The 13362-nt window shown below is 42.1% G+C and overlaps 1 protein-coding gene across 7 annotated transcripts in view; it reads right to left on the bottom strand.

The window, feature by feature from the left end:
* Positions 1-13362, bottom strand: part of PSEN1 (presenilin 1) — a 53731-nt gene that overhangs the window by 17929 nt on the left and 22440 nt on the right. For all 7 annotated transcript variants that reach the window (XM_043550220.1, XM_037900342.2, XM_037900343.2 and 4 more), the window contains 2 exons: positions 10628-10695; positions 9148-9368 (listed from right to left, as the gene is read on the bottom strand). In XM_043550220.1, the coding sequence (XP_043406155.1) occupies positions 9148-9368; positions 10628-10695 (289 nt within the window). The remainder of the gene's footprint in view (positions 1-9147; positions 9369-10627; positions 10696-13362) is intronic.

Here is a 13362-nt window from a genome sequence, read left to right as displayed (position 1 = left end):
GGCACACATGCTGAGTGACATGCCCTTGGTCACACAGAAACTCTGTGGAATTGAACCCAGGGAACTGAGTCCCAAAACAGCGCCATAAACCACTGAGCCATCCCTGCTGGCTCCAGTCATCAGGGCACAACCTGAGCTCCACAGGGAGAAGAGCCCTACTCCCAAGAACTTTAGGAGTAAAGACGCTTATAACTCTGTGGGCAGCTGGACTAAAACCCTGCAGCAGGGCTCCCTGGTTTCTCCAAGAAACTGGAAATTATGGCAAATTCAGATAAACTCAAATATTGGGAATTTTAATAAATTAAATAAGAATGCAAATACAGTGGAGTTGCATCTTACGCGGGGGTTAGGTTCTAAAGTCAGCATGTAAGGCTAAAATCGTGTATAGTCAAAATTACCCTTGAAAATCCCTTAAATCGCCCATAAAGTACAGTATACTGTACATGGTTTTGTGTATACAACCCTGTACAGTAATATGTATAAATGTATAATGCACACAGTAATGCACAGTATATAAGAGTACATATGCAAAATATAATTTTACAGTACTGTATTTTTAATTACAGGGGGTCACTGGGGCTTGATGTCGAGCCAGGTGATGGAGAGCTTGGGTGACGGGGAGCGAGTCGTAGACGAAGTGGTTGGCTCTGGTTCAGCTCGAGAAGTTGATTGCGTTGACTCATCTGATGCTGGTTGTTTTTCCTTGAAAAAACATGGTGATTGGCAACTGTTGCTGTTGTTTCTTGAGCTGCTCATACATTTCTTGATACAGTCTCAAATTGTCCGTAATACAACGTGTGATTTTGAGGCTGTGTTCCATAGAGGGATCGTATTCAAAAATTAAATCATTCTTCATTGACAGATGCAGCTTCACCAGTAGTCTGCACGTTTTTGAGGTTGAAGAGGTTCCTAAAATTGTTAAACCAACCTTGGCTGGCTTTGAATTTCTTCTCATCGGAAGACTGTCCCTCCTCGGCGGGAGGTTTGCAACAGCGCGTAGAGGCTAAGAGCCTTTTCTTGCAACATGTTGGCATCGATAGGCACACGTTTACGGTTCATGTCTTCCAGCCATAAGTTTAATGCCTTTTCAGTCTTCACTAAAGTCTTATCACGCACCTGGCTCATCACTTGAGCAGTTATTGGAGCACTTGATGCCACAGCTTGATGAATTTCTCTCTCTCTAATCTTGATGGCACAGATGCTAGATTCATTGCAGCCATATTTACATGCTACGTTGGAGACGGACATACCGTCTCTCAGTAAGTCCAGCACAGCCAGCTTTTCCTCCAGCGTTGGAACAGATCGCTGTTTCTTCAGTTGAGCACCAGATGAAGTAGTTGGCTTGCGTTTAGGGGCCATGTTGTACGAAAAATACGTATCTTTAAACACTAGAATCACACTCAGCACGGCGAGATGCTCACACTATGAGAGGCACGCGGGAACTGAGACAGACTGAGGGAACAGCAGATTCACATCTCCCATCTCACGCTCACTCTGGGGCATATGCTCATTGAGTGGAATGGTGAGCAGAATCGCCCGCACTATTTACAGGTATCTTGTTATGTTTCTTTTTTTTTTTGCCGAGCGCGTATAGTTGAATTTGCGTAAGTTAAATACGCGTGTGATGCGACTCACCTGTACAGTAATTAACATATCTCTGGAGCTATTCTGACATTACTTTTAACGAAATATTACTTTTAATGTTTTTCATGCTGTCCCCAAACTGTTGTTTTTCAGCATGCTGTATATTTTTAAACTCAGACCATGTAGTTTCATCACAGAAGCTGGTAGAGGCATGCTTGGGGTTTTGATGACTGGGTAGTAAACAATGCAGCATCTGACAATTTTGGAAACCAGGAAGCAGCTGAAGCTTTGTGTACTGGGGAGGTTGTGAATTCCTCTCCCTGCCTTGTAGGCAGGGATGGGTGTAACTTCAAATTTGAAGCAGGATTTCATTCCAAATTCCTCATTCCACACCCTTGCTGCCCCACTGCACTCCATCACAATACCTATGGAATATCCACCTCAGCACTCGGGGATAAGCACTCAGTCTTGAGGTTTCTGCTAAAATTATAATAAACGGACAACTCTGAAACTTAATGACATTGTTGATGTTTGGATTGCTAACAGTCCATTGCGCACACATTGTAAAACATCTGGTAGATCAATAAAGAAAGGTTAATCACTTTATGATAATGGGAGTCCTTTGAGATGCATGGTCCCTATGGCTATTCACTGCTCCCACAACCAGAAATTCTTCAATAGCAGTGTCTGTTGGTCCACACCAATGCACTGTGTCTCCTCGCGCTGCAAACAGAGGGTGTGAGTGGTGGGGCAAACCAACTGCCTCTCCAATTCCGACTCTGCTGTGAATCACGTGAGAATCCAAAGCAGAAGGGAAGGAAAGTGGATTGTGAATACCCATAGGAACCACACATTTCAAAGAACTCCTGTTACTATAATGTAAGTAACTTCCTTTTCTTCGAGTGCTAGTCTCTATGGGTATTCACTATGAGCGACTCCCAAGCAATGCCTATTGAGAAGGCAAGTGCGAGGAAGAGCTTTGCACCATGGGCGGTGCGCAACGGAGGCTGTGGGAGGCTAAGCCTCCCCAAACCTCACGCCACTGGGGTAGGAGAAATGGTGGATTTGGGGCCCCCAGAAAAATTGCCCCACCCCACCACAGCCCTGGGGTCAGGGCAGGGGCACAGACCTTTTTCGGTCTCACAGCCACAACAGGGAGAAGGAGAAGGGGTGAAGCAGTGAGTGGGGGCAGGGCCTCGCGGGGGGAGAGAAGAGGCAGAGTGGGGGCAGGGCTGCAGGTGGAAGGGGCAGAATGGGGGAAGGGGTCCAGACTCTCAGCCCCAGCCAGAGCCAAGAGCTGTGTGCAGTACCAGCCAAGGCTGAGAGCTTGACTCCGGCTGGGGACGAGCTCTTAGCCCCCATCCTCATAGCTCTGACTGAGCCCCAACCCCCACCCCCCCCACCCCCTGGTCAGGGCTGTGGGGGGGCTGAGAGCAGCAAGCGGGGGTGTGGCCTTGGAGGAAAGAGGCAGGGCTGGGGGCGAGCCTCCCCAAGGGGAAGCTTCAACCGCCACCCATGCTTTGCACCACAGTTAGCAGGATTGCAGAAACGAAGGAAGCACCCTCAGCTGAGGCTTGAATCAGGGAATAGTGCCTGGTAACATGCCAATAGAGCCAATCTGCCAGTCTATAGGTTTCCAAGAGTGGGACTCCTTGAAAGGATGCCACCGAGGCAGCTTGCACTCTGGTAGAGTGAGCCCTGACAGACTGGGAAGGAGGGGCTACTGCCCTCTCATAGCAGAGAAAGATTCAGAATGGATTTCCAGCTGTGAGTCCCTGGAAAGACATAGCCTCTCCCTTCATCCTCTCAGATATGGAGACAAATAGTCATGGAGATCTTCTAGGAAGGTGTACATCTACAGGTCTGACCAGTGCATAAGGAATGCATCCTCTCTGAAGCAGTTCTGTGAGCATCCAGAGAGCAATAAGTTGAGCACCTTCTGTTGTCCTGGGTTGCAAAAAGTTGGAAGATGGGGATCCCCAATGGGAAAAGATTCATTGGGTGACAGATAGGTAGAGCTCCCACTCGTGAAAATGCCTGCTGAGGCTATCTGCTAGGGAATTCATTATCCCAGGCAGATGCACTGCAGAGGATGATCTGGTGCTGGATGCACCAGTTTCAGAGGTGTACCACCTCTCTGCAGAGTGATACAAACCTTGATCCTCTCTGTGTGTTTATATACTAAGCAGTGGTCACACTGTCTGATCTTACCTGGACCCGAATGGATTGAATGAAGGGGAGGAATTGTTTGCATGCTTTGTGGACTGCTTGAAGCTTGAATCGGTTGACCTGGTGTATGCACTTTTAAGAAGTCCAGGAGCCCTGAGCTATCTGGTCACCCAGGTATGCCACCCCAGCCTCAGAGGGACACATCTGTCACGAGTGTCTTTGTGGGTGGGGCAGAAGCAAAGGGAAACCCCATCACACACAAACACTCTCTCTCTATTCCCATCAGCTGAGAGATGTCCAGACACTGGGAGGAAGCGCGACTCTCTTATCCAAGGAATCTCTTTGGGACAGACCTCACGCAGCCAAACTTGGAGCCTGCATAGGTGAAGCCTGGCGAAAGGGGTCACATGGACGCATGAAGCCATGTGGCCTAGAAGTACAAAGCAAGACCAGACTGCCATCTGAGGACCGAGACAGATTGGCTACCAAGCTCTCTTTGCGAAGAATCCGTACTGTGGCTACACATGAGTCTACGACCGCTCTAATAATATCTATAGTCATTATGGGTGTTAAAGTGGACACTCCTGTATTTACTTGAAGTTCCAAGGAGTGGCATATGTATAGCAGGGCAGCAATTGCTATTCGTACTCCTGATATGATTGCCCCTTGAGGAGCCAGTGACAGACTCACAGGGTTGGTGCTATAGCCCCAGCTTTGGAACAGTCGTTTGGATTCTCTAAAGTAACATTACAATTTAAGAGAACAGGTAAGTGGAGCGTACAGAGGTATTTTATAGAATGTGCAAGTCTCACACAGGCTGCCAACCTGCCTGCTCCCCCTTGAACAAGAGAAAGCGTGAATATTTATATATGGAGAGTTTGAAAAAACTAGGATTATTAAACTTGGAAAAAAGGAGTATTTGCAAGGATTTGACTGAGGTATTCAAAGTGATGAGCAGCATAATGAAATATGAGCAGCCCCCTTTTTCATCAAGTCCTCTGGTTCTTGTACATGGGACAATGAATGAAACTAAAAGAAGTAAATATAAAATCAAAGGAAGTCACTGAACCAGACATATCAATAAAGGTGGTCATAAGAGTATAGCTGTAGGAATACACTACCGACCACTTGACCAGGATGGGCATTGTATTATGCTCAGGGAGATTATGAAGGCTACATAAAAAGAAAAGCCAATAATAATGGGGGATTTCAACTATCCCCATATTGACTGGGAACACATCACCTTGGGATGGGATGCAGAGATAAAATCTCTGGACATCATTGACTGCTTCTTGGAGCAGTTAGTCCTAGAACCCTCAAGGGGAGGGGCAATTCTTGATTTAGTCCTAAGTAGAGCACAAGATCTAGTCCAAGAGGTGAATATAGCTGAACTGCTCCGTAACAGCCATCATAATGTAATTGAAGTTAACATCCTCGGGGGGGGGGGGGGGGGGGGGGGGGGGGGGAAAGAAACCCATCACAGTAGCTTTTAACTTCAAAGAAGGGGAATTACACAAAAATGAGGAAGCTAGTTAAACGGAAATTAAAAGGAACAGTCACAAGAGTGAAATGTCTGCAAACAGCATGGAAATTTGAAACGTCAGAATAGAGACTCAAACTAAATGTATACCCCAAATAAAAAAAACCAAACAAACTGAAAGAGGACCAAAAAAAAAAGTCACCATGGCTAAACAGCAGAATAAAAGAGGTGGTTTAGAGACATCCTTTAAAATTGGAAGACACATCCTACTGAAAACAGAAAGGAACATTAACTCTGGCAAGTCAAGTGTAAAAATATAATTATGCAGGCCAAAAAAGAATTTTAAGAGCAACTACCAAAAAGACATAAAAACTAACAGCACAAGTTTTTTTGAAAAGCAGCAGAAGCAGGAAGCCTGACAGAAAAATCAGTGCAGCCACTGGACGATCAAGGTGCCAAAGCAGCACTTCAGGAAGACAAGGCCGTTGCAGAGAAGCTAAATCAATTCTTTGCACCAGTTTTCACTGCAGAGGACATGAAGGAGATTCCCATACCTGAGCCATTCTTTTTTAGGTGACAAATCTGAGTAACTGTCCTAGTCTGAGGTGTCAATAGAAGAGGTTTTGGAACAAACTGATAAATTAAGTAGTAGTAAGTCACCAGGACCAGAATGTATTCACCCAAGAGTTCTGAAGGAACTCAAATATGAAATTGCAGAACTACTACCTGTGGTATGTAACCTATTGCTTAAATCAGCTTCTATACCAGATGACTGGAAGATAGCTAATGTAACGCCAATTTAAAAAAAAAAAAACAACTCCAGGGGTGATCCTGGCAATGACATGCCATTAAGCCTAACTTCAGCACAAGGCCAATTGTTTGAAACTAAAATGAAAAACAGAATTATCAGACACCTAGATGAACTTGATTTGTTGGGGAAGCGTCAACACAGCTTCTGTAAAGGGAAATCATGCCTAACCAAAATATTAGAATTATTTGAGGGAGTTCAAAGCATGCGGACAAGGGTGATTCTGTTGATTAGTGTACATGGACTTTCAGGTTTCAGAGTAGCAGCCGTGTTAGACTGTATCCGCAAAAAGAAAAGGAGTACTTGTGGACTTTCAGAAAGCCTTTAATAAGTTCCCTCACCAAAGGCTCTTAAGCAAAATAAGAAGTCATGGGATAAGAGGGAAGGTCCTCTCATTTTTCAGTAACTGGTTAAAAAATAGGAAACAAAGGGTAGGAATAAATTATAAGTTTTCACAATGGAGAGAAGTAAACACCGGGTCACCCAAGGATCTATGCTGGGACCTGTGCTATCCAACTTATTCATATATGATCTGGAAAAGAGGATATGATATAAAATTACTGAAGATAGTTAAATCCAAAGCTGATTGAGAAGAGTTACAAAGGGATCTATCTAAACTGGGTGACTGAGCAACAAAATGGCAGATAAAATTCAATGTTGCTAAGAGCAAAGTAATGCACAATGGAAAAAATAATCCCAACTATACACACAAAGTGATAAGAACCATTAGCAAAGGGATCGATAAGATGACAAAATATCATAATGCCGCTATCTAAATCCATAGTATGCCCACACCTTGAATACTGTGTGCATTTCTGATCACCCCATCTCAAAAAAGATATATTAGAATTGAAAAAGGTACAGAGAAGGGCAAAAACAATGATGAGAGGTATGGAACAGCTTCCATACGAGGAGAGATTAAAAAGACTGGGACTGTTCACTTTACAGAAGAGAAGAGTAAGGAGGGATATGACAGAGGTCTATAAAATCATGACTGGTGTGGAGAAAGTGAATAGGGAAGTGTTATTCACCCCTTCACATAACACAAGAACCAGGGGCACCCAATGAAATTAACAGGCAGCAGTTTTAAAACAAACATAAGGAAGTACTTCTTCACACAATGCAGTCATCCTTTGGAACTCATTGTTATGGGATGTTGTGAAGGTCAAAAGTACAACCGGGTTCAAAAAAGAATGAGATAAGAATCTGATAACTGTGGAATTCACCCCTACCAGGTTGAAAATAGTCCAAATGTGGTGACCTTCAGGTCACGCTGTGAAGCCTGTGTTCCTTGGGCTAGCACTCAGGGAAGGATAAGGTGCTCCGAGTGTGGGGTTTCTTTGGGGAATCCGAGGGGTGGGGATTATTATTATTATTGGGTAACTGCCTATTTTATATTGGACAGGAATTGCTGCTGTTTGTTATTGTTATGGAGTGTATTTCACATGGATGGGACAGTCTTGTCTAAACATCTACATTGTTCAAAGTGAAATAAATAAAATCTTATGACTACTAACCCTTGGGTTCATGCCAGCTGTGATACAAGGGCCTAATAAGCAGTTGACCTATGAAAGCCAAGGAAGACTCTCCCCACCTCATTCATAACCTGGGTCAACCAGCTAGTGCTATGCGCATAAGGAACATTTTCACCTTTTTCTGAGGCATCAGATACCTAAGGACAATACTGGCCCAAGATGGACAAAGGGCCAATCAAGTCTGATTAATCCTGTATTTCTACAAATATGGAGAAAAAAAACAAACCAGACCCTCACCTTTCCCGCTATCAAGGAATTTCAGACTCTGTGTTCATCTGCAATTAAAATTCATTTCTGTGTTTCCGAATTAATTCAAATTCTTTATGAGCAAGTTTGCATTGATCCTCCTCTTTGCTATAAGAAATTTCGATTATACACTAGGAGCTAGATTATACACAAACACATGCTTGCGTTAGCTCTTGTCTTGGTCACGTGAGTATCAATAGCAGTGTAGCATGGCTAGCGGAGGTATGGCTGAGCCACGCCAAGTACAAACACACCCAAAACCAGGGGTTAGGTACTCGGCACAGCTCAGCCTCTGTTGCCACGATCCATGCTACCACCGCTTCATTGCTACTTATACTCGCGCTAGCTCTCATCAAGCTAGCGTGAGCATGTGTACACAAGCAGGGGAAATCATACGCCTAGCTTGTCATGTAGACGTAACCTTAGATATTCTGGCCTATTATGTAAACCAAATCAGTCTTTGAGACACATCTGCCCTTATAGCAAGATCATGAATAGCATAAAATACAGAGTACCATTCCTACTGAAGGGTTTCAGTGCCCTTTAAAAGTGTATGATAACTGTCTGAGACAGGTTATGTGATCTCTAGATATAGTTTATTGCAGCCTTCTCTGGGATGAAACAGAATGTGATAATCTAGAAAAGGAAATGACTACTATAGCAATTTGAACTGTGGGAGAGTGTTTAACCATGCCATGACTAGATCCTCCTGTGTGAAGGGACTTTTCCCTAAGGAAAACTCCTAGAGGAATTTCTGAGATTACCCCCTTCTTGTCAGGGGATGGATTGGCCCCCTTGGTATCTGGAAGACCCTAGGGAGGCCACAGCTACCCACGTCAAGCCCTTGTACCCAGGATGTGGCTCCAGCCTCCCAAGGAACTGCTTCACTCTGGAAATGCAATAGCTCCCAAGGGCCCTTAAGGGAGTGGGAGACACAAGAGTTATTTTCAATGAGACCAGGAGGAGAACTACAATATGGGTCACATGCCTATCCTCTCCTCCCTTGTACTACCCCAATTCCAATCCCATCTGCACTTCCTGCAGACCTGGAGCGGGCCCCTCATAAGGTCCAGGGTATGTGGACAGAGACAGTATTGCAGGGGCACTCAGAGGTAACAGCCATTTGAGGGGGACTTACCCATGGGTTAGATGTAAGGGAACACAATCTGGTCCCTGGAATTTGAGTAAGACATTGCAGTAAAACCCTTGCCCTGCCTGTGTTTGGACCCTGGGTTTTATGTCTGATCAAACAGATGGAAGAAGTGAAAGTAGGAAGAGGGCATGCCATCATCATTGCTGGTATTATGCTTTTTTCAGGATCTTACCATATACTGAAATCACAGCTAGGATAAGCCATGCAGTCCATTCAGGAAGGTATTTAATGAATACCAGCGCCATGAGAGCACTGATCATAATGAGATATGCTTGCTGGAGCCGGAGCGGGCCTTTCCAGTGAATGCAGATCATTCCCACCACACCGAAGTTCCAGATCATGAGCGCAAGGGTGATGTAGTCCATGGCAACGTTATAGGTTTTAAAAACCTCACTAAAACATTTAAGAAAAGGAGATTAGATAAAGAAAACAGGCAACTGTTTCCCTAAAGCAATGGCAAAAAACAAAGAAGGCAAACTTGAGAATTAGATTTTAAAACTCTACACTCCATGTATTTTAACAAACGAAGTTGTTCTTTTATTAGATCTTAATTAGATCTGACAATGACTCAAAGAAACAGTTTGCTTTTTGAGGAAAAGCTAGTTTTACAGGGTGTGTTTCATTTAAACTATTTCAGGTTTACTAATTCAGTTTTCTGCAGTACAATCCTCCACTGACCCTCCTTTCCTTCTCAGTCACAGATCAAAAAGCTGTCAGCACAGGACATCAATGCAAAGTAGTTACCTTGATTAACCTACAGATGGTCCTCCATTTTGTAAGTAAAATTTCAAAAAAATAATTTCCTGGCACACAAATGGCTCTGTTAGCTACCTGCATGGAATGTCAACTAGACACATAGCACCATTGTGTCAACCACGCAAGGGAAGGAGGATGTAGTGTGAATGCTTCAGCTGATCAGACATTGTCCTAGGCCCTAATGAACTGATTTTTTTAAACTGAAGAGAACAAAATATTCTGTGAAATAAATATATCTAAGAAATTTAAAGTTATGACGGCTCTCCAGGAATATAAGCCTGGGGTTCTTCATTCATTTTTGTCCTATTAGATGAAATCATAGTGCTAACTCAGGGGTAAGAAATGCATGCTGACTGTAATAGAGTGTTTGGGGTCTGCATCACCATTATAGCTGCCCACCATTCCTAGAAAGTAAAAATCTCCCTTGAGGATGGAGCTATGTTTCTCAATCAGATATGAGAGATTACTGAATACAATGAATGGAAAAACTACCTCGCAGGGAACAAGTGTATTTTCTCCAAGTCATAGGTAACTTCCACTGGCCTGTGAAAAATCAGTGCTTGAGCTTGCTGAACGGCCATTCCTGATGAGGTGGTGAAGTGCTGCTTCAGGATTTGACTTACAAGACAAGTACAAAGCCTTGAAACATGGGTCTATTCTGCTGTAGATGCAAGTGCATAACTTCCATTAGATATAATAGAAGTGTGTATCGGTGACAGAACAGATTCCTTTCAGTAGATTAAGTCTTTGAGACTGTTCCCAAATAAATACCCTTTGCATGGCTGACCCACCAATTACCATGGTGACATGAGGACAACTGTTTACGTATGCTTATGGTGAAGAGACAAAGATTGGCTGGAAGGCAAATTCTGAAGTTGAAACTCTTGTAGACTTACCCCAAGTAGATGAATGAGAAAAAGAAAAGCAGCAATAGAGAAGAAATGATAAGCCAGCCATGGATCACCTGAAAGAGAAAGACACATCAATAAACATCTCCATTTCAAACTGGACATTTTAAAGTTAATTACATCTTTATCAAAAATGCCTTTTTAAGGTTCAATTTCATAAGCAGAAGATATAGTAATATCTGAGCCAGTTTTCAGAGTACCACTTACAGCCCCCAGCCATATTAATATCTTGTGGTTAGAGCAAGGGAATGAGATTCAGAAGTCTTTGGCTCCATACCATACTCTATACTGATACATTGATTTTTGGCTAGTCCCTTGACTTCTGTGCCTGAGTTTACTCATCTATAAAATGGGGCACTACTTAACCAACCACTGTAAGTTGCTTTGGAATCCTTGAATAAAAGGTGCTCTACAAGTGCAAAGTATTTTTAGCATATTAACTTACAGCACTTTGATAAAGTTGGCTTGATGTCAAAGCAGAAAATACTGCATTGTAAAATACATGGAAAACATCTATTAATTTTTCTATTATTTAAAGAAATGAACAGCCCAGTTTCCAAATCATTAGCAGAATGTATGTGTAACCTTATGGATGAAGTTCAACGTTAAAGTGTTATATTTATGAATTCTAGCATATTAAAATCAACTAGAATTAGCATAAGGCATCACGTAAGGAATTAATGAATGTAAGCACCTTTTTATTGCATATGAAGAGCAAATACTAACACACCTAATAGTGTGATCTATACACATCACACAATTTGATAGCAAAATACATCACCATGTATATCAAGATGACAACAGTGTTTTGAGATTAAAGTCTAGCAAGACATACATGAATTTTACAAAAAAAAATTACATTAGAAAATATCATCAAACCTTGTTTTAAGGAGTGAGCATACTTTGGGACAAGTCCTTCATACTAATGTCCCAGACTAAAAACAAAGATTGAAGAGAATTTGGAAAGCCCTATAACTATGATCATGTCTGAACTGACAGGCTGCAAGACGACAAAATGCTAGATTTCCTAAGTACCCGATTACAAAAAACAAAGCTCTGAAATGCTACATCAAACTGGTAGAAAATCATCCAAAACCCAGGGAAAAAAGCAATAGAAGAGATCTTTCAAAAACAAGTGAAGGAGGGGAACGGACAGTCTCTTCAGAAAAACAGATTCCTAGAATTGTAAGTCAAAAACTCCAACCTGTTAAAGACTTTGGGCAAGTTCTGGCCTTAAGAAGAGCACCTTTGAGGTGCAATGGGGTATGAAAAACATGAAATATAAAGAAATATTTTTTCTTCTAGACAAGGAACCTCACACACAAGCTAAGACATGGACCCCACAACTAGTTTAAAGTTCTTTGTAGATAAAGAAGTCAGAGGCAGTAATTTAGTACTTGCTTGAACTGGTTAAAATGGCACAAGGAATCCTACCTGTGTTGAAGCCAGATTCAGAGCAGAATTTACTATTCAAAACAACTATACATCCAAGAGAACTCAATCTTTCTGATCTGGAGTTTTGTTTTTTTCTCCTTATTTCCCTCCTTGCGAATGGTTTATATTGGATTTTAAACATTTTTAAAAACAATAAAAACTTATGAAATTTAATGTTTTACCTTGTAGAGATTATTTCTGTTTCACTAGTATTTATTTTACTTACATGAAACAGCAACAACCTTCTAACAAACAAAAGAGAGTCAAGTTTCATATAGGTTTTAAATGTATTTTCTTAAGTGTGTTCAGAGTCCTCTGCAGGATCTCTTCCACTTTCTGTCTCTTCCTCTGGGCCATCCTTCATGATGTATCCCAGTTTACAAAAAAACCTCAATGTAACAAGACTTGTTGGCAAGCCAGGGTAACCTCACAGGTTAGCCTCTCTCTATATCTGATAGAGCCGTCTCAAAAAATAAAGGATGCGCAGCTTTCTCCTTTGCATTAAACATTCGGTTTTTAAATGCTGTTGGCAGGGAAGACGTCAAATTTCTGTCACCAACAACTGTTACAAGGAGAAGAACTCTGAAGTTGGGGATCAGCTTTACAAATAATGTGTAAGGCTACAGATAAGAGTGAAAGACTGGATTTTGTTTTTAAAAACAAAATCTTTTCAGGTCACTTTGATGGACAAGATGACATAACTTTATGGTTAAATGAAAGACACATTAGCAATAAGAAAACCCCAAAGAAAACTGTCCTACTGCCTAGGAAGAGAAGAGACCTGGAGGTCCAGTGTGCCTGAATACTAATGTCCCATTCTAGCAAAGAGCAGGTCTGCTCTACTGAACAAATGCCAAAAAGTGCATAACTAAGGGAGTGGTTCTCAACCAGTGGTACACAGAGGTCTTCTAGGGGGTACATCAGTTAACCTAGATATTTGCCTAGTTTTACAACAGGCTACATAAAAAGCACTAGTGAAGTCAGTACAAACTAAAATTTCATACAATGACTTGTTTATACTGCCCTATATACTATACACTGAAATGTAAGTATAATACTTATATTCCAATTGATTTATTTTATAATTATATGGTAAAAAGGAGAAAGCAAGCAATTTTTCAGTAATAGTGCACTGAGACACTTTTGTATTTTTAATGTCTGATTTTGTAAGCAAGTAGTTTTTAAGTGAGGTGAAACTTGGGGGTATGCAAGACAAATCAGACTCCTGAAGGGGATACAGTAGTCTGGAAAGGTTGAGAGCCACTGCTCTAAGGCCCCAATCCTGCAAT

The sequence above is a fragment of the Chelonia mydas genome, chromosome 6 (genome assembly GCF_015237465.2).
Source record: "Chelonia mydas isolate rCheMyd1 chromosome 6, rCheMyd1.pri.v2, whole genome shotgun sequence".
Classification (NCBI taxonomy): Eukaryota; Metazoa; Chordata; order Testudines; family Cheloniidae; genus Chelonia; species Chelonia mydas.
Note: the sequence above shows the minus strand (reverse complement) of the source record. Positions and strands in the feature narration are given on the sequence as shown.